Below are 25699 nucleotides of genomic sequence, written 5' to 3'. Positions count from 1 at the left end.
GGTTTTTAATCATTTTAATTGTGGAGAGTTTTAGATTAACCAAGACTAGCCGGCTGCATGGGACTCTTGTCCGAAGCATTCAGTAGTGAGCAACTGAAGCAGGGAACTTAGTTACAATCTTATAAGGGAAACAAAGGCAGATGAAAGGGGGGGGGTGAGGATACTGGGTGAGGGGACAAGCCCTAATTCCAGGAAAAGATCATAATTTAGTCGTGATAGGATAAGGTTCAAGAGAAGAAGGTTGAGGGCTGGAGACAGCAAGGCAAGGGGCAATACTCAAAAAGAGGGGGAATTATCCCAGCAAGGATTTAGAGAAGGCACCTGGAGTTTTAGGATTCAATGGTATTTTAAGGCTTCTTTTCTAACTCAATTCCCTTAGTCCCAATTGGCAAGGAAAGGGAGGGGGAGGGGGGAATTGGCCGTAATAATTTTATTCAGGGCATAGCATAATAATTTTTAATAATTCAGGGAATAACAGGATCAAACATGTAATTCTATATTCTATGATCTGGCTCCTGCTTTTATAATCTTAGAATTTGTACCCATCCATGTACTCCATGGATAGAACACCAGGCCTGTGTGAGGAAGACTAATCTTGAGTTCAGATTTGGCCTCAAGTACTTGGTAGCTATGTGATCCTGTTTGCCCCAATTCCTCATCTGTAAAATGAGTTGAAGGAGATGGCAAATCACTTCACTATCTTTTCAGAGAATCCCAAATGAGGTCTATCACAAAGAGTTAGCTGCAATTGAAAAATGACTGAACAACAAGTACTCTACCTTCCAGTGATGCTGCAGTCCTTCTCCCATGCAACACTGCAGCTCCTAATCCTGGGTTTTTCCCTTAATTGTCTCCACATATTTCTGTCTTTCCTCTGTAATCCTTTAGTTTCACTAACTTTCAAATTCTAGCTAAAATGTTACCTTCTACAAGAAGACTTTCACTATGTCTTTTAATGCTAGTGCTTTCCCTTTAAGATTATTTTTATGTCTTGTTTGTACATAATTGTACTTTGTCTCCCCGTGAATTGTGTACTCCTTTAAAGCAGGAGCTATCTTGTCCCTTTTTCTTTTTTTTTTATATCATTTACTCTTAAAACTGTGCCTAGCATACATAATGGGCACTTTAATGGCTTGTTGACTGTTTTTGATGTTTAGGTTGAATTGGCATGTCCGAACTAAAATCCTGCCCAAGAATTCTTTATCAAAACTCTTTAAAATGATTTCTACCTCTGAATTCATGTTTTCCACTTAATATTAATTTTTAAAAATTTTATTGCAAATAACATTGTAAGAAACATCTTTGTAATAAAAATATTTATCAGCTAGTGGTTCATTTAAAACACTTTTGACTCTTCCATTACCCATTTGGGTTTTTTTGGCAAAAATACCAGAGTAGTTTGCCAATACCTTCTTCACTCATCTTTTGGGATCACACAGCTAGTAAATTGTCTGAGGCCAGATTTGAATTCAGGTTTTCAGATTCTAAGCTTAGTGTTTTATTCATTGCGCCACATTGTTGCCCTTCAAAACTGTAATTAGAAAAGAATTTTGGATAATATCCCCTAATAAGTCAGTCTTAAGTATAAACAAAGAAATAATTTGAAAGTAATTCCCACTAAATTAGTTGGTTAATATTTATTAAGTTTATACTTTTATGTTTCAGGCACTGTTAGGCACTAAGGTTACAAATAAAAACTTAAATAATTTTTACCCCTAAGGAGCAAAGTTCTTGTATGTGCATATATCAGTTTATGCAACATATATATAATATGATTGTATCAGGAAGATGTTGTGATATTTTTAAAAATCAGGTTGATTTGTGATGTCATTTTGTGCTTAGTCCTCATTATGCCAGGCTTTCTATTTTTTTTTTTTTTTTTTTTTTTTGCTGAGGCAATTGGGGTTAAGTGACTTGCCCAGGGTCACACAGCCAGCAAGTGTTAAGTGTCTGAGGCTAGATCTGAACTCAGGTCTTCTTGACTTCAGGGCTGGTGCTCTGTCCACTGCACTATTAATCTGCCCCAGACTTTCTAATTCTTGAAGGGAGTATTCCTTTAGATCACAATCTTCCTTAGTCATTAAAAAAATTTTCCATTTTTTTGCCATTTTCATTTAAGGCTCACCTTTGCATTGAAGTCATTGCCCATCATCAAAATATTTGTTGATTTAATATAGGAGATCTTACAGAACATTTTTTTTTTTTAGTTAACCTTTTTATGGTCTACAACAGATACTGGGTGTCTAAGCTTCAATTAAGTTTTGTATTGTTTTCCTTTTGTTTCCTCTACCAAATAGTTCCCTCTAAAAAGGATAAAATAGTTTAGGTAAATCAATTAAATAATCAAGTTTAGTAGTATATGCATTGTTCTGCTTCCAATTCATTCTTATATCCAATTTTGGGGGAACTTAGTTATAATTATATTACTTTTTTTCCATTTGTATTATTAATGTGTACATTTGTCCTGCTTTATTTCACTTAGTATTAATTCAATATGTCTTTATAAGTCTACTATGTTTTTTATATTAATTATTATGGTGCAGTAATAATCCATTACAATATGTACATAGTTTTTTCAGTTATTTTCCAATTGATAGACAGCTACTTTGTTTCCAGTTTTTTGTTACTACAAAAAAAGAGCTACTATAAATATTTTGGTGTAGGCAGGAACTATCTTTGACTTCTTTGGATAATATGCCTGGTAGTTAGATATCAAAGGATATGGATTTTATGGTGAGTTCTTAGCATAATTCCAAATTGTCTTCCATAATGTGTGGGGTTAATTCCAAATTTCATCAAGAGTAAAGTTGTGTCTCTGACTTACTGCAGTCTCTCTAACATTGACTTCAAATTTATTGCTTTGAGATGAAGATTTAAAGGTTTTGATTTGCATTTCTATTAATGATTTGGAGTAATATTTATTGGTTAATTATTTGCAATTCTTATAAAAAGTTTACCTATGTTTTTAAAATTTATTTTTTTAACAGTCTTTTAAATGTGAGTTCTAAATTTTCTTCCTCCTTTCCCATCATCTCTGCCACTCAATGGAAAGGCAAGCAATGACATCAGTTATACATGTTAAATTTTGCAGAACATTTCCACATTAGGTATATTTTTTGAAAAAGCAAGAAAGTGCGGAAATTATACTTAAGTTTTTAAAGTTCATCTGATGGTGGATAGCGTTTTTTCATCATGAATCCTTTGGAATTGACTTGAATAATTGTATTGTTCAGAGTAGCCAAATCTTTCATAGGTAATCATAATAACTTTGCTGTTACTATATACAGTGATCTCCTGGTTCTTCCCACTTTACTTAATATCAGTTCTTGTAGGTATCTTTTTAATTTCCAGTTTTTTGCCACCACAAAAAACTACTATAATTTACTTTTTTCTAGTTAATAGTGATTGAATGCATTTTTTCATGACTATAGTAGCATTGATTTTTCAAAATACATACAAACATAATTTTTAACTTTCACTCTTGTAAAACCTTATCTTCCATATTTTTCTCCTTCCTTCCCTTCTCTCCTCTCCCCCAACAAGGAATCCAGCATAGGTTAAACATGTGCAATTCTTCTAAACGTATCTCCACATTTATATCCCCCTAAAAATAAGATCAAAAAGGGGAAAAAAAAAACAAGAGGGGGGGGGACACCAGGCAAATGACAACAAAAAAAGTGAAAATACTGAGTTGTGATCTTCATTCAGTTCCAATAGTCATATCGCTCAATGCAGATGGCTCTCTCTGTCACAAGTCTATTTGAATTGGCCTGAATCACCTCATTGAAAACTTTCTTTTTATATCAATTTATCCATTGGGGAACGTCTTATTTTTATATATTTTACTCAATTACTATATTCATTTTATATCAAAGAAATAAGAGCTTTCTCAGAGAAATTTGCTGCAAAGTTTTTTGCTATTACATCATTGTCTCTAGTACAATTTTTTTCTAAAGTTTCCCTGATTATCCCTCTTAACTAGTTCTCTTTTCACTACCCTTGCCTTTTTATAACTTAAGTTAAAGCATTCTGTTCTAGCCTTTTATTTCAACTCTGAATGTGTCTTTGTTTGAAGTGTGTCTTCAAAAACAACATATTATTGATTTCTGGTTTCTAATCCATTCTATCTGCTTCCATTTAAGAGTAAGTTTACAGTTGTAATTACTATGTATTTCCATTCATTCTATTTTCTTCTTCCCTCTCTTTTTATTCTATCCCTTCTCAAAAGTCTATTTTGCCTCTAACAACGACCTCCCTTAATTTTCCTGCCTTTTATCATTCTTCTTCCCGCTTTTTAAAAAAATTCATTTCTTCTCTTTTTGTTTTCCTCTTGGTCAAGTTATATTTCTATGCAAAATTGATTATTATATATTCTTTCCTTTTTGAACCAATTTCTATGTGAGGTTCAAGCATTACGTGCGTTGTCTGTTCCCCCTTCCCTCCACTCTAAAATCTCTTTTTACATGCCTCTTTTATGTAGAAAATTTACCCTCTTCTACCTCGCTTCTCTCAATGCATCCCTCTCCTTTTTTTTTTTGGAGATTATCTCAACATAATCGACTTAACACCTATATCTGTCTTGGAAGACTCTCATCATCTTTATCCTGATATTAAAGTTCTTAAGAGTTAATATATTATCTTCTGATAAAAGAATGTAAATATTCTAATTTTCTTGATTCTCTTATGAGTTTTTCTTTCAGCTTTACCTTTTTATGCTTCTTTTAACTCTTGTGTTTGAATATCACATGATATTTAGCTCTGATCTTTTCATCAGAATGCATAAAAGTTCTCTTATTTCATCACATATCCATTTTTTCCCTTGAAAAGAACATACTCAGTTTTGCTAAGTAAGTTATTCTTTGTGGTAATCCTACTTCCTTTGCTTTCTGGAATATCATATTCCAAGCCCTCTGCTCCTTTAATGTGGAAACCACTAATTCTTGTGTGATCCCGATTGCATCTTCACAATATTTGAATGGTTAATTGCTGACTGTTCGTATTTTTTTCTTTTACCTGAGAGCTTTGAAATTTGGCTATAACATTTTGGGAATTATCATTTTGGAATCTCTTTGAGGAGGTAAATAATAGATTCTTTCAATGTCTATTTTACTCTTTGAATCCAAGTGATTGGAGCAGTTTTTTTTGTTTTTTTTTTTTTGATAATTTCATGAAATATGATGTCATGGCTTTCAGCAATTCTATGATTTTTTTTAATTCAGTATTTTATTTTTCCAATTAATTGGAAAGATAGTTTTCTACATTCATTTTTTTAAGATTTTGAGTTCCTTTTTTTTTTTTTTTTTTTTTTGCTCCTTCTGTTAACTTCTCTCCTCCCCAAGGTAGCAAACAATCTGATATAGGTTATATATCATGTACAATAATTTTTAACATATTTCCATATGAGTCAGAGCAAAAGAGAAAACCAAAAGAAAGAAAATGTGCTTTAATCCGTATTCAGTCTCTGTAATTCTCTCTCTGGATGCAGATCCCAAATCTGTTAATCCTATGATTCTTAAATTATTTTGCCTTGATATTTTTTCCAAAGAGATATTTCACATTTTTTTCTATTTTTTTCCCCTCTCTTGACTTTTGTTTCTTGATGTCTCTTGAAGTCATTATCTTCCATTTTCCCACTTCTAATTTTTAAGGAATTATTTTCTTTTGAGATTTTGTCCCCCCCCCCCCCTTTTTTTTAAACCAGTTCTACTTTTTAAGGAGTTCTTATGTGAATATTTGTGCCTCCTTTTTCATTTGGCCTATTCTGTTTTTTAAGAAGTGATTTTTATCAGTAAATTTTGTGTACCTTTTAATCACTAAACCAATTCTGTTTAAGACAATATTCATTATTTTTTTGTGCTTTCTTTACCAAGCTGTTAATTATTCTTTCATAATTTTCATCCATCACTCTCACTTTTGTTATTGTTATTGTTGAGACAATTGGGGTTAAGTGACTTGCCCAGGGTCACACAGCTAGGAAGTGTTAAGTGTCTGAGGCGAAATTTGAACTCCAGTCTCTCCTGATTTCAGGGCTGGTGCTCTATCCACTGCATCACCTAGCTGCCCCCTCTCACTTTTTTTTAAATATTTAAAGTTGTCTTTATTAATATGAAATCATTAGAATCTTTCTAAAGTAAAAATGTACATACTTGAGCTCAACCAATAATTTCCTAACCTACGACAGCTAGGTTGCCAATCTGGTGCATCAGAGTCTAAGAACAGCAAATAAAACTGTATAGAACTGCTCAAGGAAGGCTGAGACAGAAGTGGAAAATCATCTTTTAATTGCTAGATGATCTTCAATCTTATATTTAGCAGCACCAATATTTATTTTATTTTTGCTACCAATTATAACACTATAAAACTGGACTTGTAGAGGCAGCTTTGGTAGCAATCGGAGTGGGCAGGTTACAGTTATTGAAGTTCTTGAAGATAACATTGCTGCTGCCCATAGCTATTTGGTCCTATCAGAGAAGTAGGAGACAGAGGAAAAGGAATGTCCAATGATTCAAAATTCTGCAAATCAAGATTTTTGTATCATAGCTTGAATTCCTATTTAGATTTAACATTCTGTAAATGGTGAAATCTGAGGTGCAATATAACAAAGAATACTTATGGTGGGTACAATTAATACTAAATTAATAATACTAATGCAGTTAATACATATCTGGTTGATATGATAAAATAAAATTGGGGAGGGGAACCCTTTTAATAAAATTATGTCACATTCACATGTTTTTAAATATTTTTTCTGCATTTTTCAGTAGTTCTATTTTCATGACTTCATACTATCAGTGAGATATTATTAAAATATCAAGTATATTTTTGCATAGGTAATAATGTTCATTCATTTCCCTTCTTCTAGTAGTAACAAATAGTCCATTGAGATTCTTTGGCACACACTTAGACTGGCTAAAAAAGATAGCTCTGTTGCATTGGGTTATAATACAGAATAGCCGTGTGATTTTTCTTCCCGCAGGTTTCCACATAAGCTATCATTGGTTATTTGATTTGATTTATAAAGCTTAGATTATCCACTGCACTTTTCAAAGTTAAAAAAATGACAAGGTTAGTAGATGCATACTTTTAACCAAAAGTCAGCCCTTATGGATGGTTAGATCACTGTATTTTTCTATAAATATTACTTATATATTGAATATATGTGTATGTATTATATGTGTATGTATGTATATTTTACTTGCATATATACACTCGCACACAGAGAACTTGGTTTAGGTCACACCCTGTGGGATTTAACAGCTCCGTTGGTTACTGGCTAGGACCCTAGGCAAATTACCATTACTCTCTTTTCCCAACTTCTTTCTCTTTCACTCTTAATTTCTTCCTTTAATTCTTCTAGGAATTCTTCTCAGACTTGAAGTCAGTGAGCAATTTTTTGTTTGAGATTCTGTGGCTAGTTTTCACATTTTTTTTCCTTTATTAGTTTATGATTTGGTTTTCCCTGCTACTGTAATCACTTTATGGTTAGATTTTGTTGTTTGGTCATTGTTCCATCATATTTCTTGACTTTGAATTCATGTTAATGTTGGGCTCTGATCACGTTGGGATGGGGAGATACAATGCCAAACTATAGGCTTTTTTCTGCTGATTTTTCAGAACCATTTCTAGGAATTTTCAAGTTTTTCGTGCTTCCAGTATGGTATGATCCTGGAAGAGAGTTGATTAGTGTTTGTCTGTTTTGCACTCTGTTCTTTATCCTTACTTCAGCCCCAAGTTCTATTATTCTCTTTACTTTGAAACTATGACAGGGCTCCTGCTTCCTTGTAACTGACCCCCAGTGCTGCTCTCTGTTCTGAAGATGGGACTCAGAACTATGCCTGAGCAATAAAGTTGCCAATTAGTGCCAGCAAAGGGGTTTTTATTATCTTTCTGACCAATTGTCCTACCACCCTTAACAGCTGCTGCTATGTCTACTCTTCCTGTCACCATTTTTGGATTCCAGATAAGCTTTTATCCCAGTGTCAAAAACTTTTGCCAACTTCCTAAGTTTTCTTAGGTAGAAAAAAATGTCTTACCTTGAACTTGCTACTCCAAAAATTTGATGTATCATTTTAACATTTTTTGGAAGGGAATATGGAGGGAGTTTAGCTGGTTGCCTCTAATCTATCATCTTTAGCTCTCTCCATCCAGAACTGTTTGTTCATATCTTTTGACTGTTTGTCCCTTTAGTGTCCAGATTTTTTCAGGGTATCTTTTTTGTGAATAACATCATGAACTCTGCAATACAAAATGAATACATAAGTAACTTTCTTGCTTTTGCATTCATGGGAGGGAAGAAAAAAAACAAAAACCAGCTCTCCTATCTCTTTTAAGAGCCTCCCCAAGGAGAATCTCTTAAATACCCTATTTTTCTGTAAATTCGTTGTCTTCTGGTTTTATTTATACCAAGAATGTCAAGATGGATACAGTTCCTTTCTTCATTGGTGAGTCTTCTTTGTCAGTGGAGTAGGATAGATATTTACAATATCAGCTAGATAAATCATGATAAAAAGCAGATTGGAACAACATTGGACTAATAATCATTTGTATTTGTCTTTATTAATGGGTTGTAATGGTCAAATAATTCATTATCAAGTATTCAACCTGTTGGCATTACGTCTTCTTAGCTTATTTCTTCTTTGTACAGTAGAATTAGTCTGTTGTTCAGACTATTCTCTTGGCGTAGCTTTCATAGTGTCACTTTTGCTTAATGGGACCTAAGAAACATGAAATATATGTCACTAGCCAGTTGCTAAATTAGGAGTAATACCTATATACTTGAAAACATTTTCTCTAGCTTTATTACTTTCAATCTTGAGAACAAATGACCTTGGAGTCATAGAAATTTTGCAACTGCTGTTAACTCTGAAAAAAGTCAGAGTTCATACAGATTATCAAAAGCACAGTTGGCTCTAAAAATAAAACAAGTGAGCTAACAGTGATTCAAAAAGCAAAAGCTTGGCAGAGCACACACGTGCTGAGGTCCTTTCTAGTAGGACACTCAATTTAGTGTGACCAAATCTTAGTATGTACACTTGTGATAATATAGTAAGCTATAGCCCTGGTAATGAAGGATAATGTAAAAATGAGAAAAGTTTAGCGTAGCAGGAATTCATGATCGGAACATGGGTACCACAAGTGCTTATCCAAGCTCAGGAACCATCTGATACTAGTGTGAAACAATTCTGGAATTTTGTTGTGGTTTGAGATCATCTAGACCCTCAAAGGATTGTTGTTGTGTCAAGCTTAGGGCACTTCTTGTTTCCTGGTCTTGCTCTAGCAAATGGGCTAATAGTAAATATCTATCCTTTCTTTTTTTTTTTTTTTTTTTTTTTTTTTAAATAATTTTTTATTGATAGAACGCATGCCAGGGTAATTTTTTACAGCATTATCCCTTGCATTCATTTCTGTTCCGATTTTACCCCTCCCTCCCTCCACCCCTTTCCCGAGATGGCAAGAGTCCTTTACATGTTGAATGGGTTGCAGTATATCCTAGATACAATATATGTGTGCAGAACCAAACAGTTTTCTTGTTGCACAGGGAGAATTGGATTCAGAAGGTATAAATAACCCGGGAGGAAAAACATAAATGCAAGCAGTTTATATTCATTTCCAGTGTTCTTTCTCTGGGTGTAGCTGCTTCTGCCCATCTTTGATCAATTAAGGCTCTCTTTATCAAAGAGGTCCACTTCCATCAGAATACATCCTCAAACAGTATCATTGTTGAGGTATATAATGATCTCCTGGTTCTGCTCATTTCACTCAGCATCAGTTCATGTAAGTCTCGCCAGTCCTCTCTGTATTCATCCTGCTGGTCGTTCCTTACAGAACAATAATATTCCATAACGTTCATATACCACAATTTACTCAACCATTCTCCAATTGATGGACATCCTTTCATTTTCCAGCTTCTAGCCACTACAAACAGGACTGCCACAAACGTTTTGGCACATACAGGTCCCTTTCCTTTCTTTAGTATCTCTTTGGGGTATAAGCCCAGTAGAAACACTGCTGGATCAAAGGGTATGCACAGCTTGATAACTTTTTGAGCATAGTTCCAAATTGCTCTCCAGAATGGCTGGATGTGTTCACAATTCCACCAACAGTGTATCAGTGTCCCTGTTTTCCCACATCCCCTCCAACATTCCCCATTATCTTTCCCTGTCATTCTAGCCAATCTGACAGGTGTGTAGTGGTATCTCAGAGTTGTCTTAATTTGCATTTCTCTGATTAATAATGATTTGGAGCATATTTTCATATGTCTATAAATAGTTTCAATTTCCTCGTCTGAGAATTGTCTGTTCATATCCTTTGACCATTTATCAATTGGAGAATGGTTTGATTTCTTATAGATTAGGGTCAGTTCTCTATATATTTTGGAAATGAGGCCTTTATCAGAAACTTTGATTGTAAAAATGTTTTCCCAGTTTATTTTTTCCCTTCTAATCTTGTTTGCATTTGTTTTGTTTGTACAAAAACTTTTCAGTTTGATATAATCAAAATTTTCTATGTTGTGGTCAATAGTGATCTCTAGTTCTTCTTTGGTCATAAATTCCTCCCTCTTCCACAGGTCTGACAGGTAAACTATCCTATGCTCTTCCAATTTATTTATCATCTCATTCTTTATGCCTAATATCTATCCTTTCTAATAATAAAAAGAAAGGGATCTTGGAGTGGAGTTCCTGACATTACTTAGTACATCAAAAAGGACTTATACTAGAATGTATTGTTAATGTTCTCTGAATGGTTTTATTATGTCATTTTGAGATTGACTTAATTTCCTTTTCTTTTATTTATATTTTAGTGATTGAGAGCCAAAGCTCTTTTTTTTCATTCATTTATTTTTGCTGACTCGTTTGGGGTTAAGTGACTTGCCCAGGGTCACATAGCTAGGAAGTACTCAGGTCTTCCTGACTTCAGGGCTAGTGCTCTGTCTGCTGCGCCAACTTAAATTAATTTTGAAACAAGGCTTTATATGTGGAATAGCAAGGTCCCAAACTTCTTTCTTTCTAAGCTTTTATTCATTTATTTTTAGCCATCAAAATAGAGGAATAGTTCTCTGTGTGTAAGTAATCAGGTTTATACAAAAATAGATATTTTATAGCCCATATTCTTTCCTACTAACTACCAGTTTGATATTGAACAAGTTGCTTCACTTCTCTGGCTCTCAGTTTATTCATGTGTGAAATGAAGAGGTAGATGATATCTAAATGCTCTTCTGATCTTTTTCTCTAATTTTTGAAAATAACTTTGGTTCATTTCCTACAGTATGCCCGAATTTGTTATTTGAGACTCAGTTATAAAAGCTGTGCATTATTTTTTAACTACAGAACTGGAAATGAGGAAGAATCTAATCTAATCTAGAGTTTTGGAGTAGTAAGCACTTCTGTAAATGTTGGGAAAAGTGTATAATTAATATAGAACAGCATCTTGTACAAATGATGTGTTTTGCTTTCATAAGGTTTAATTTAGCTTAGTTATTACAGTGTGGCATAATTATGTACTTTAACTAGATTGACTTTTGTAGAAATTGAGCTTTGTGTGATATTACATGTGCTGTCAGCTGCAGCCTCTATTGGACTATTTTGCTTAACTTTTTTAAAAAGGGAAACTTAGAAGTAGTAGTCGTTTCAAAACAAAATGTATTCCTTCCTCATCATGCTGTACTTATTTTATAGAAAAAATTTAGTTCATCCTCTGGTAATTGATGATGATTAGTCCTAACCTGGGCAAGTTAATTTATACAATCCATTTAAAAAAGAGTTTGCAAAACAATAATATAAAAAATTAGGAGGTTGAACAATTTAGTAATTACATATATTTTTAACAAGAACTTATTTTTATTAAACAGCACCTGTGGAACCTTCTCAAGAAGAACAGTCAGTGTTGTATGAAGGTAATTTTCTGTTATGCAATCTCTTCGTCAGAAGTTGGTTGTTTTGGGGTTGGAAGGATAGGTATTTTTTTGTAAACGTGCGTTATATCTCAATTTCTTGTTTAGGTTCAAATTCAGCTGTTAGCATGGAAGTTTCAGAACCTGTTGGTAAGACACTTTCTGACCATATTAATACAGTAATATGAAACTTTCAATCTCAAGATTTAAGGTGCAAATGTAAGTGTTATATTATAATGGCTAAATTGAGCACTGGCTTAATTGAGTCTTTGCTGTTAAGTGATTATGTAAAATGTATATTATGTTTTTCAGTTAGTTTTGGAACATTTTAATTAGATATGAATGTTACTGTAGTTAATGTGATGATCATAAAAACAACAGGACTAAGTGGTAGAATGCTGTTAAGTAAATTTAAAATATTTGTACTTGTTCAAATTTGCTTTTGGCCAAAACTTCTATTTCTTTCAGTGTTTCATTAATATTTTCTGATAATTCCAAACTGATGGAAGTTTAGATCAGATTTATATGACAGTTTTTAAAATGTCCAATAAATTTCTTCTTGAATTCCTACTTTTTATTTGTTTTTCCCATTAAGTTAAAATAATTTTCAATGTGTTTTTTGACTGTTAGAATATTTGGTGTTCACAATTAAGCAGGTTTAAAATTCACATTCATCTTTACTGTTTTTCCTTTATGAAAATGCTCCTTAACCTTTCTGAGACTTTTCTGGTGTCAGTAGCCAACAGTTTTAAACCTCTTATCAACTTCAGAAATAAGTGGAAATTTTCCTGCTTTTATATATGTGGCAGGACATTAGGAAATGAAATTGTTTTCCTGTGAGTATTTTTATAAAAAGAATCTGTTGTTTGTTGTTAAAGTGAATTCAAAAATAAATTTAAGACATTTGTCTTTCTTCTAGTAGAAAATGGAGAGACAGAAATGTCCCCAGAAGAATCATGGGAGCACAAAGAAGAACCTAGTGAAGCAGAGTCAGGGGGTGGCTCTTTGGGAGACGGAGGGCCTCCAGAGGAGAGTGTCCCAGAAATGATGATGGAGGAAGAGGAAGAAATACCAAAACCTAAATCTGTGGTAGCACCACCAGGTGCACCCAAAAAAGAGCATGTAAATGTAGTATTCATTGGGCATGTAGGTGAGTTGTAAATGGCTAAAGGCTGAAGCATTATTATATTGTTTTCATGAAAGTATTCAGTTCACTATGGCATTTCAGTCATTGAGTGCTTGCATGTCCTAACTTATTTGTATCTGTGTATATAGCCAAATCCTTTTTTTTTTGCCTTTTTTTTTTTTTGATAAGATCTACTTAATACTTTAATAGTAATTCCAACATTAAGTTTCTATGAAATCACCTCGAGTGTTTTTCTTTGGGTCTACTTATCTAGCCAAAGACAAATTTAATTAAATATTCTCCATTGCTGCTTTTGTTGGATGGTTTAGGGACCTGGGAATTGGAATGAGTATAAGGAAGAGGAAGTTATTTTCTCAGTGTTAACTCATCGTTTGTTTTCATGCAGTTTTTAGGGATCCCATTGGTGAAAAATTACAGTTCATATTGGACTTGTGCTCTCTTGACAGGAGAGCAATTTCCCCAAATAATTCTTCTCCTTGCACATATCTCTTAGGGCAAGATTATTGAACAAATATATATCATGACCAAAGCATCAATTTTTGAGGAACCACTAAAATTCTTTTGTTGTTTGTATTTTTGGTTTGGCTACTTTTATATTTTGAAGAGTGGCTATTAATGACATGGGATATTTTTAGAATTACTCAGATTCAAATGCAGCAAGAAGTAGAAAAGGAGTGAGTATTAAAGCTCAGTACTCTTGACATTCTTGATAGAGATTATTTGGAAAGAAAGTATAAAGTTGCGATTAAAAGTGAGTTGCCTCCATAACACCCAATGTATGGTTTTTATATTTCTAAGGCTGGAGGATTATTACATTATAGTTGTATGAAAGTATTGTTCATTTCGCTGTGGCATTTCAGTCATTGATAGCCTGCATGTTCTGTGTATGTTAGTAGCTAAAACCTTTTTTTTTTTTTTTTTGCTTCAGGTTTTGATAAAATCTACTTAAAACAGTAATTCCAACATCAAGTTTCTATGAAATGAAATTAAATGAACTTGAGTGTTTTATAATTCTTTAGATCTGCTTATCTAGCCAAATGTTTACTCAAATAATCTCAAATAATTATTCTTTATGATAGCATAGATAGCCTCTCCTACCTAACTTTTTAATAGTTTGCATTTTTTCAATTTGTCAGATGCTGGTAAATCAACTATTGGAGGACAAATAATGTAAGTTAGTAACATGTTTTTAATAAAATCTTTTGTTGTCGGTGTTCAAGTATGAAAACATTAACTAAGCAAATCAGTTCCAGCTACTTAAGAAGCATCAACTTTAAATCAATCTTCCAATCTCCAAACCAGTATTTACCATAGTTGAATCCATAGTCTTATACAAATTTAATTCAAAAGCTAACTTATTTGCTGAAAAATCTCATAGTGTTGTTAAAGATATCTAAAAAATGACTTTTAGAATTCAAAATTCTTGATGCATTCATTGTAGATTTCTTTTTTCAATCAACTTGAATTTAATTCACTTAGGGATTTTGTAAACTAGATCTCAAAGTATTGGATTAGGAAATGCATTCTTCTCCTTACCTATTAAGTATCAAGAACAATAACTGGATTTCCCCTCCTTAACATAGTATTAAACCTTTAAAGTAATTAGACTTTTACTCATTGATAGCTTTAAAAGTTTTAATATATACACCTATATGTGTCTTATTTTTCAGGTATTTGACTGGGATGGTTGACAAAAGAACACTTGAAAAATATGAACGAGAAGCTAAAGAAAAAAACAGAGAAACTTGGTATGGAAAATTTTTTTATTGTAATACAAAATTACTGGAAATTTGCTTAATTTTATCTAGATGTGGGACCATCATGGCTAATCTTGTGGTGCATGTTAATATTCAGAATTCTAATCATTCAGCATTTCTCTCTATTGGAATACATCTCAAATTTAGAATTATTTGGGTAGTGTGTCTTTAATAATGAATTTTAGAATCTTCGAGAGGTATAAGTTTGATTTTGTGCTAAAAAACTGAATGGCTTTTGTTCCGGTTTTCATCCATCCTTTCAGTTGTGTGGAAAAAGGCATTAGGGAGGTAGTGCAAAAAATCTAATTTATATAATCCTTTGAAACATTTATGGAGTGTAAGGCAAACTCTACATAATAGATGAAATGCTGAAAGAAAAAATGGAATTGTATTTGCAAAGTGGTATGACAATGAAGAAAATTAAAATTCCTGATTAATATTCAAAATAATTTTTTTCGTCACGTCAGGTTAGATAGAAATTTGTCATTGTTTATTGTTCAAACATACTTTGAAACATCGTTAAAGCGTTACTTGTCTTTGTGAACAGCCTTGCTTTTTCCCAGAAATTATTAGGTGGTGGGTTTTTTTGTATTATTTTGTTGTTTTTTAATCTTCATATTAATTTCTGTTATCTTAATTATACAGACATATATCCCTAGGCAGTCATATTTTGCTGCATTATTTATTATTATTATTAAATAAGAAGGTTATAACTTTTGCCCACAAATAATTTGAAATTGTTACTCCCAGGGGATTGATATTACTGACATTTTAAATTTATTTTACACACTTCAGTTAATTATAGTGACTTGGAAATAATGAGTTTTGAGATCATTTGATTGGCTCTGTTGAGATCTTAGTAATAGCAATTTTTAATACTTGATTGCTGTTTCTTATGAAGGGAATTGGGAATTGTCAGTAGGTAAACAGATGAATTCAAAGCTGGCCTTATTTACACTTGACCCTGGGCAAGTTACTTAACCCTATCTGTAAAATGTGCTGCAGAAGAAAATGGCAGATCATTTCAGTATCTTTGCAAAGAAAACCCCAAATGGGTTTATAAAGAGTTGGACATGACTGGAAAAATGACTGAAAAACAACACTGACTTTGGGCAAATCACTTCATCTCTGTTTGCCATTATCTACTGGAAAAGGAAATGGCAGTTCACTTTGCAAAGAAAACCCCATGGACAATATGGTCCTTGGGGTCAACAACTCTTATTTTTCCAAATACTTGTAATTTCCAAGATTAATTTTTGTAAGACTTTGTGTCCCAAATTTTTCTCTCTCCCTCTTTCTCTTATCTTTAACCTATACTCCAAGACAGCAAGCAACATAGGTTAAACATGTACAGTTCTTTTAAACATTTCCATATTTGTCATGAACCACGCCCTGTTAAAGAGGGAATGGGGTGGGGTAGGATTGATTCACGTGATTCCAAGTATCAGTTCTTTTTAGTTTTTAGATCACTCCAAGTATTTGTATGTAATTTTTTTAAAAGAATGATATGCAGAAAATCTTATGTAATATGGGTGCAGTTTCAAAAATAATGAATCTTTAAAATTGTACTTCTCATAGGTACTTGTCATGGGCCTTAGATACAAATCAGGAAGAACGAGACAAAGGTAAAACTGTGGAAGTGGGCCGTGCCTACTTTGAGACAGAAAAGAAGCACTTCACCATCCTAGATGCCCCTGGACACAAGAGTTTTGTCCCAAATATGATTGGTGGTGCTTCCCAAGCTGATCTGGCTGTGCTGGTAAGAAAATATATTGATTGACATTTATTTTACAGCAACTTAATTTGAATTCCAGAGATTTGAGTTCATTTTGAATAAATTGGCAAGTGGCAGAGTTCATGACTTTTTATTCAATCATTTCTTTCCTAGGAGTTTGATGATGATTATTTTTTGACTAAACTTAACTTGTAGGATGTGTGTTTGATAGAGGTTCCTTTAGCTGCTTCCAATTCAGTCTTATATACCTCCTAGATTGGAACCTAGAAAGAGAAATTACTTCTTTACACTTTATTTTTTACATCTCCGTATGTTCTGTGGGTCAGCTTGTATTTGGCAAGTGTGCTTCGCATCTAGTAAATGCTTAATAAATATATACCTACTTTACAATGTACTTATGAAATTTTCAAAAATCAGTAGTAGTGATATGAACTGACTTTTCCCCTGTCAGGAAGAAGCTCATCAGATATAACCAATTCCCAGATTATTCTTTAAGTCTTGGAGATATTGATTAGCATATCTTTAGAGAGTTCTGGTACCTGGCCTGCCAGGTGCATTCCATACTGCTCCTTGATTTCTCCTATCTTTGAGCTCCCTGGCACTTCTTCTTCTAGTCCTGGATTTCCCCTCCCCTCTTCAGTTTGTGCTTTTATGCCTGAAAAAGTCCTACGCTATTATTTCCCCTATAAAGCATCTGCTTATAATGACAATTTTTGCTAAATTCTTTTCAGGACTAAGCCCACTTTTCTTCCCTCATAGTGCCATCGCCTTCCCTTTAATGGCAGTTTTCTCCTTACTCTAGCTAACTCTGATCAGTCTAATTTGCCAATCAATGGCTTACTCCCACCTCATAGGTGTAACTCATAGAGTATTTCCTTTGTTATTTGGAAGTAACCTTGCAGAACCTTTTTTCTTCTTCTTTTTGTTACTTTTGTATATATGCTCTCCCAACTGTATTTCATATTTACCACCAACTTAATTTCATATTTGCCACTCCTGGTGCCTTTTCCATTGGCCAGACAACGGTAGGGGTGTGGAGGACACACACACACACACACACAGTGTTTCTGTGTCTCCATCCCCCTGTATTCTGCTGCGTGGAATCTCCTTCTGGGAGATTAGTAGAAGAATAAGATACAAATGGAGTAAACTATAATACTAAGAGCTATGTGAGTTCTTTAATTGCAAAAGTGCTTTGTGAGGTCCAAAGAGGAAAAGTTAATGTTAAGGCTTAGGAATAGATAAGGTTGAATGTCAGAGAAGATTTCAGGGAAGAGATGATACTTGAATTAAACTGTTAGGAGGATAATAGGAAGTTGTTTGCTGAATTGGGATGACAATATTCCAGGCATTAAGAAACTGGGTAAAAAACTTATCTGTATCTTCAGTCTATAAGATAAAGGTAGGAAAATAGAATAGATCCATTTAACTTTAGGATCTAGAATGTCTCACAAAGAATGAAGCATTTCATTCACTAGACAGTAAGGAAAGGAGTTATTGAAAATTTTTCAATAAATGAGTGAAGAAACTATACATTCATTGAGCAAAATTATTCTGTTATGAATATGATAGGTAGTTTGGAAAAGAAGAGAAAATGGAATTGGCAAGAAATAGCTATTACAAAAGTCTTGGGTGATGATAAGACCCTACTTATATTAGAGTGGTGATTGATAATACTTATAGGAATTATCTTCTTTGTTTCTTGTCTTCCTAGTTTGTATAATTGAAGTATGTAACATTTTCAAATTGGAAATACGTAAAAGAAAAACCAAATGGGTTTTTTTCTTGGATTAGGTAATCTCTGCTCGGAAAGGAGAATTTGAAACTGGATTTGAAAAAGGAGGACAGACAAGAGAACATGCCATGTTGGCAAAAACAGCAGGTGTAAAACACTTAATAGTGCTTATTAACAAGATGGATGACCCAACAGTAAATTGGAGCAATGAAAGGTGAAGAAAGCTTATATTCATTTTTGGGGGGAATATCTTGCTGTTATTTAAAATCATTTTATTTTTCTCAAAATTTTCATTTCTCAAAAAATATTTTTCATCGAAGCTCTTTTATTTATTTGTTTGTTTTTTGAGGCAGTTGGGGTTAAGTGACTTGCCCAGTGACACAGCTAGTTAAGTGTCTTGAAGCCAGATCAGATCCTCTATCCACTGTGCCATCCAGCTGCCCTCTTTTAAAAATCTCAAACCCTTCCCCTAACAAACCTCCTTGACAAGAAATAAGTCAAGTAAAAAAGATCATTTGTCCACCATTTCTGCCAGTTTTGGGGAAACATGCTATGTTCTTTTGAAGTACAGTTGATCATTACATTGATCAGATTTGAAATCTTTACAATATTAGTGTAAATTGTTGTTTTATCTTCCCCAATTTTTTGAATGTTTTATATTTGCCATTTCTTGTGTTTCAATAATATTCCTTTTCTTAAAAAATAGCCTTTTATTTTCAAAATATGTGCAAAGATAGTTTTCAATATTTGCCCTTGTAAAACCTTTGTTTTCCAAATTTTTTTCCTTCCCTTTCCTCTACCCAAGACAGCAAGTAATCCAAATATATGTTAAACATTTACAATTCTTCTATACATTCAGTAATCCAATACATTGCTTTAACAGTTTATTCTTCTGCCTTCTAGTAAATAGGAATCCACTTACCTTTTTTTTTCCACAAAAGCTCTGATGTAATTATTTTTATATCTATGAGACTCTTCTATGTTTGACCTCTTAGTGATCATAGGGGTATTCCTGGGTGACAGCAATGTATGGCTTAGTTGAATTTACATTGAATTTTAGGGTATTTTTTAAAGTATGATTTAAATTGTTTTCTGAAATAATTGGTTGAATTTTTAGCTCTATTAGAGCTATTATTATTAGAAGTACGTTAATATACTTGTCTTCCCACAGTCCCTTTAACATTTATTGATTTTGTCTTGTCTGTTTTGTCATAATATAAGATGGAATCTTGATTTGTTTTAATTTGTACTTATTTATGATTTTGAGCCTTTTTTTCATGTGGCTATTGATAGCCTGCATATACCAAGCTTTCAAAAACTTTAAAACCCTTCATCAGCCTATGGGGACTATTTGAGTTCTTTTTGAATTCTTAATGATAATATGTTATCTTATTCTTTTTCACAATTGGCTAATTTTTAATAAATATTTGTAGATATGAAGAATGTAAAGAAAAGTTGGTGCCATTTTTGAAAAAAGTTGGCTTCAATCCCAAAAAGGATATACACTTCATGCCCTGCTCAGGATTGACTGGTGCAAACCTTAAAGAGCAATCAGATTTCTGTCCTTGGTATATGTAAGTATCTTTTAGATTGAGGAAAATAATAACTATATAGTGTTCTTATCTAATAAGTCCAATACTATCATCAATTTTAAAGGTGGTTTGTCTCCCTTATCCTCTAAATACATGATCTTGTGAAATGTATTTATAGTAATGAAGAGGGATATTTTAAGAGAAATAATTATGTGAAATCCTAATTTTGGGATTGAGATCTGAGCTATCCTTGATTTTATAGAGTTCTATCAAATGCTTGCTTCAAAGATTTTTCCTCACTAGTCTACATGACATAGAAACAAAAGTAACAGATAAACAGATATTTGATGTAATTAATATTGAATTACAGTGGAGAGAATGTCGTCTTTGAAATCAGAAGACGTGTTTTTAAAATTAATTTATCATTTGTGAGGCATTGGGCAGTTCACCTCTCAAATCTTAGTTTCTTAATTTATGAGATGGAGCTCATAGTGCTTGTTTCACATATGATAAGATTAATATGAATTTATATATGGAAACACATGGTCCACTATAAAATGTTATAAACTCCTTTCTTATCCAATCTCTGGGAAATAATAAATATTGTTTAAAGGAAAAGGCTATTTGAAATCAATAGAAAATATTGTTATAATGCTTAAGCTTATATTTTTTGCGTTAGTTATCTATACCAGTTACATAACTTTTTTGATTTATGTTACTGGGCAAAACTAGTGTTACTAATTAGTATGTTATTCTTTTCAGCGGGTTACCATTTATTCCATATTTGGATAATTTGCCAAACTTCAACAGATCAGTTGATGGACCAATTAGGCTGCCAATTGTGGATAAATACAAGGTATCAAGAAAGACCGGGGATATTAGATGGGAGTATTTTAGCTTAGAGTAATTTCTGCTAACAAAGTAGCAAAAAGAGATAAAAACAATGAATTGTAATCTTTTAGTTTTTGAGGTTTTTTAATAACTCATCTTGATTCTCTAAATCCTTAGGTTGCTCTTATTAATAGTTTGTGGATAATAGCATTGGATATTTCTTGAAGAATTTACTATATTCATTCAAATGATAATTTTGGAGAATATATTATTTATTTCAAATCTGAGATTTGAGCTAATATTTACCTTTTTCAATGAGCCCTATGATTGTCCTATAATAATTAGTCTGAATAAATTTTTTTTACAAGTATTGTTTATAATGTAATCAATAAGGTTGAAAATGTAAGCCTGCATGTCTAACTAAAAAAAATTATTTCTAAAGGACATGGGCACTGTGGTCCTGGGAAAGTTGGAATCAGGCTCTATTTGTAAAGGACAGCAGCTTGTGATGATGCCAAACAAGGTAAGAATGAAAAATTTTCTAAGTAACTTATAAGATTTGAGTTAATTTTTTTTCTCAAAAAAAATCAAAGATTTGGAATATGACTATATCAAGATTTCGTAGTTACAAATCAAAGAAAATTAACCTTTCATCTAAGTAAATGTTTCATCACAGTCTTTGAGAAGAGAAAAAGAAATAGGTAAAATTGGGTGAAGGGAAATTAAGGGGCTATGGCTGGCTGTCTTTCAGTTTAAAAGAAAATAAGGGAAGATTATTTTATGTCTTTCATCAGGATCTTAATCTTAATAAATGTAGTTTTTACTATATATAGTTTAAGATGTGATTCCGTGTGTACAACTCTGCATTATAAACTATGTTGTTGATTCCCTAAGTTCTTGTTTGTCTGATTTCAGAAATCTGCCAAGATCTAAAGGAGGCCCTTGATAATTCCAAAAATAGATATCAGTATTTCATTTAAACATGCCAAACCCTAGAACTCAATTGTGATCGTTTAAATAATGTGCTTTCTAATAGTATTTGAATTAGTGACTTGTGAGATTAAAAAAATCATATTCTTACATATATAATGCCAGCTTATAATACTGTAGTTCTGCCTATAAATTTATTATTTCAATTAATGATCCCTGCATTATTATCTTGAATGTATGGAATTAGAAAAAATAACTGCTCAATAAATTTTCATTGAAATGAACTGAATACCTATGGCCTAGTAGTGGTAGACAATTAACTATTTTCTGGTGGGCCAGTTTATTACATGAGCTGTTAGGGAGTTTTATATGATAAGGATAATTACTTTTAATCCCACTGAGAAACTCCAAAGCTGTTTATCCCATTTGGCCCTTAATGGAACAGAATGGCCTAGCAAGTTGGAAACTATAGACTAATAAAGATATACATTTAAAAAACAGTAAGAATACCAGTTTCTTCATTTCAAGGCTTTTAATGATTGGCATAAAATTTTTTCTAAGGTCAAAATAGACTATAGTAGTATTCCATTGACCTTACCCTAAAACTGTAACAATGTCTTTCTGTCTCTTTGTCTCTGTCTCCTTCCCTCTCTCTTTCTCCCCCACTTCTCTTCCTCTCCTTTTCTCTTTTTCTCCTCCCTCTCTTTCAACAAGAAATCATGTAGTCTTAATGTCCAGAAATGTAATTAGTAAAAAACTTATCAGATATTACATATGAGTAAATAATTTGCTTTTGAATTTGAATCCCTAAAGAGCTAGGGAATAACCTTTTTATTTCAAAATTCACGGCAGTCATTCCTGTTTCTGAGATAAATGTATAGAAAGGGTTATATTGTTCATTTAATGAGTGTTAATATGTACCTTAGTATCATGTTTTGAGGTAATCTTGAAAGTTTACTTAATCTTTTTCCCTGACTTGAGCCAAAGTCACATCTCAAATTACTCAAACATATCAGAATTAGAAATCCAAGAGAGGAGATGGTACCATCTCAGGAATCCATTCCAATGTTTATTAATCCTCTTATCTGGAAATTCTTCCTTATATTTAATTTAAATCCTTCATGCTGCAGCTTAAGCCCATTTCCTCTTGTTCTATCCTCAGTGGAGATGGAGAACAGCTGGTCACCATCCTCAGTATAATAACCCTTCATATACTTGAAGAAGTTGTTTGACTCAAACCCACATTTGACAAAGGAATCTCGAGATAAAGATTCACATCACCTTTAGATTAGCTCCATTGGTCTTAACCATTAAAGGACATTTGTGTGTGGGGGTGGTGCTGGATTAGTTGAGCATAAAATAGTAAGTAAAGATTTCTTGTTACACTTCTGTGTGGTGGGGTTGTTAGTTTCGACCCCTTTTCTCCCTTAAGATAGACAGTTTAGTTAAAAGTATAATTCCTATCTTTAAATTCATAAAGATGAAATTGAACATTTACAAGAAATAAACATCCTTGCCTATTTTATTATTTAGAGTCATGGGGGTGGGACTGGTTGAAAATTGGTATAAATAATATTGAATCAGAATTTCACAAAGGATCCTTTCTAGTTATTTCTTCATTAATATATGGATAACATTTTAGAAAGATACTGCTTCAACACTACTAATGTTTTTTTTCATCTAATCTGTTTTAAAATTTAAAATACCTGAACAACTTTGAAAAAATGAAGACTTTTATATTACTGGGAACTGATAGGAATTGGGAGATTATGCCAAAAAATTTAAGGAAGTTGGACCTTAGAAGAATCAAAATAACTAATTCCCACTATATTGCCACTTGTTTTTATAGAATAAAGATCTAATAAATAAGTGTAAAATAAGGGCATAGTAAATGGAAGAATAAATATACAAATGATGACCTTAATTCCCCCTTTGAATATTATCAGAATAAGACAAAAAACATTTATTTATTAAGTTATTTTCTGCCAGGTAATTTTATTAATGTTTAAAGATATGAGGAATTGTTTTCTATTTTGAATGTCAGTTGTATTGTTGGTATATTTGTTCTATTTTCATCATTGGTTTTTAATGGAATAATCTTTTCCATACAACAGATACTTTTCATTGCTTAATCAGTAAGTAAAAAAAAAAACCCAACAAATTTAGCTCTACTATTTAAGCAAATATTCATAAATAATTTTATAAATTATAATATAATGAACAAGTATTTCAAATATCAAAAAAAAAAAAATCTAATCTTGGTTTCTTTAAGCACAATGTGGAAGTTCTTGGAATCCTTTCTGATGATGTAGAAACTGATTCTGTAGCCCCAGGGGAAAACCTCAAGATTAGACTGAAGGGAATTGAAGAAGAAGAAATTCTTCCAGGATTCATACTTTGTGATCCTAATAATCTTTGTCATTCTGGACGCACGTTTGATGCCCAGGTAAATGCTAGTGCACATATACTGCACATTAAAACTGAATATAGAGTACTTTGTTTCTAACTGTTAAATATTTTATTTACCTTTGCATTGTGTTACTATTTATCAATTTATAATGGTACCAGATTAACAAATAAAATAATGACACTTTGCTCATACACTCTAAATGTGTAATCTCTTATTCTACATATAACCTCCAATGGAGCATTAAAGCCATTTCTCAGAGAGCTCTGAACTTTAAATAAACATCACTTTAAAAAATGCCTGTTAAGTTGTTCATTTGATCTTCCCAACAAACTTGTTAGGCAAGGGAGAGGGGGTTGTGTCCTCAATGAAAAAAGACTCAGTGAGCTTACTTGATTTGGAGTAACATAGTAAGCAAAAAGCTAAGTCAGAAGCATTACCAACTAATGAATCTAACTCTAGCTTTTAGTTTATTTTCTTTTGACATGTTCAAATGTTTTTATCAGGAAAGATATCAGTATGCCTTTTTTAGATTATCAGTATTTTACCCTCCTTTAAAGCTATTAATGTAGCTTGTAAAAAAATTACTCATTGCAAGGAACAATTGAAATCCAAGCCATTGTGTTATTAATGATAGGCTAATTAGTGTGTTTTTTATATGCAAGAATACCATATGCAAAACTGCAGTATACTAGTTGTTTAACTTTATAGTAATAAACTTTATGTTGCTTTTCAGATAGTGATTATTGAGCACAAATCTATCATCTGCCCAGGTTATAATGCGGTGCTGCACATTCATACCTGTATCGAAGAAGTCGAGATAACAGTGAGTTTGTAATAAAATAAAAATTAACAATACCTCATTGAAAACTAGAGCTATTCTAATTCTTGATGTTACAATTCTTCCGTAATCCATAATGGCATTTTTGGGGTATTGTTGGAATGTGTTTTTGATATTGAAATTCTTGCAGAGATTGTTGAAAAATTTTTGAAATTAAGGCATATGTCTCAGGAGTCTGTGTGTGGGAGAGTTAGTAGATATTAATCCAGTTTGTTTTTTCTTTAAAATATATTTATCTGGTTTCATATAAAGCTTCTGGACTTATGTTTTGGATAGGCCTTAATCTGCTTGGTAGACAAAAAATCAGGAGAAAAAAGTAAGACACGACCACGTTTTGTCAAACAAGATCAAGTATGCATTGCCCGTTTAAGGACAGCAGGAACCATCTGCCTTGAGACCTTCAAAGATTTCCCTCAGATGGGTCGTTTTACCTTAAGAGATGAGGGTAAGAGGACTAAAAAAATAACATTCTTATAACTCTGCCTTTTGAGATGCTTTTGCTTTTAATAAAATACTTCATTCGAATCCTGTAATATTATGGGTTCAGAGAGGATTTGAAACCATGGACTATCTGAATTGAAAGGGACCTTTGAAATTCATCTATTCAAATCTACCTTCTTTTATTGATAACAAGGGTAAAGTTATTTGTATGATTTGGGAATAGAACCCAAAAGTCCTGTCTTCATAAATTGTTGAATAAAGTGTGCATCAATGAGATCTTAGATATTATAGGCTGTTTAGAATTGAAATCTTAAATATAATTTCATAGTACCAAATTTTGAAAACATTATACATGTTAAATTAAATATATTGAAAAAACTTTTTTTAATTTACTTATATCTGCAAACATTTCATGTTTGCATGAGCAGTATCTGCAACTTAACCCTTTATGAC

The 25699-nt window shown here is 32.5% G+C and overlaps 1 protein-coding gene across 2 annotated transcripts in view; it reads left to right on the top strand.

Moving 5' to 3' along the window:
• The window catches only part of GSPT1 (G1 to S phase transition 1), a 47672-nt gene that overhangs the window by 15594 nt on the left and 6379 nt on the right, over nucleotides 1-25699 (top strand). Inside the window, exons 2-14 of one of the 2 annotated variants that reach the window (XM_051962891.1) lie at nucleotides 11849-11893; nucleotides 11999-12040; nucleotides 12813-13040; nucleotides 14174-14207; nucleotides 14708-14785; nucleotides 16373-16553; nucleotides 18324-18478; nucleotides 19698-19838; nucleotides 20559-20652; nucleotides 21070-21150; nucleotides 23830-24003; nucleotides 24701-24790; nucleotides 25082-25250. In XM_051962891.1, coding sequence (XP_051818851.1) covers nucleotides 11849-11893; nucleotides 11999-12040; nucleotides 12813-13040; nucleotides 14174-14207; nucleotides 14708-14785; nucleotides 16373-16553; nucleotides 18324-18478; nucleotides 19698-19838; nucleotides 20559-20652; nucleotides 21070-21150; nucleotides 23830-24003; nucleotides 24701-24790; nucleotides 25082-25250 — 1512 coding nt within the window. Of the gene's footprint in view, nucleotides 1-11848; nucleotides 11894-11998; nucleotides 12041-12809; nucleotides 13041-14173; nucleotides 14208-14707; nucleotides 14786-16372; nucleotides 16554-18323; nucleotides 18479-19697; nucleotides 19839-20558; nucleotides 20653-21069; nucleotides 21151-23829; nucleotides 24004-24700; nucleotides 24791-25081; nucleotides 25251-25699 lie in introns of both variants that reach the window. The other variant, XM_051962883.1, reaches the window with a different exon arrangement.

Source organism: Antechinus flavipes, chromosome 1, assembly GCF_016432865.1.
Source record: "Antechinus flavipes isolate AdamAnt ecotype Samford, QLD, Australia chromosome 1, AdamAnt_v2, whole genome shotgun sequence".
Lineage (NCBI taxonomy): Eukaryota > Metazoa > Chordata > Mammalia > Dasyuromorphia > Dasyuridae > Antechinus > Antechinus flavipes.
Note: the sequence above shows the minus strand (reverse complement) of the source record. Positions and strands in the feature narration are given on the sequence as shown.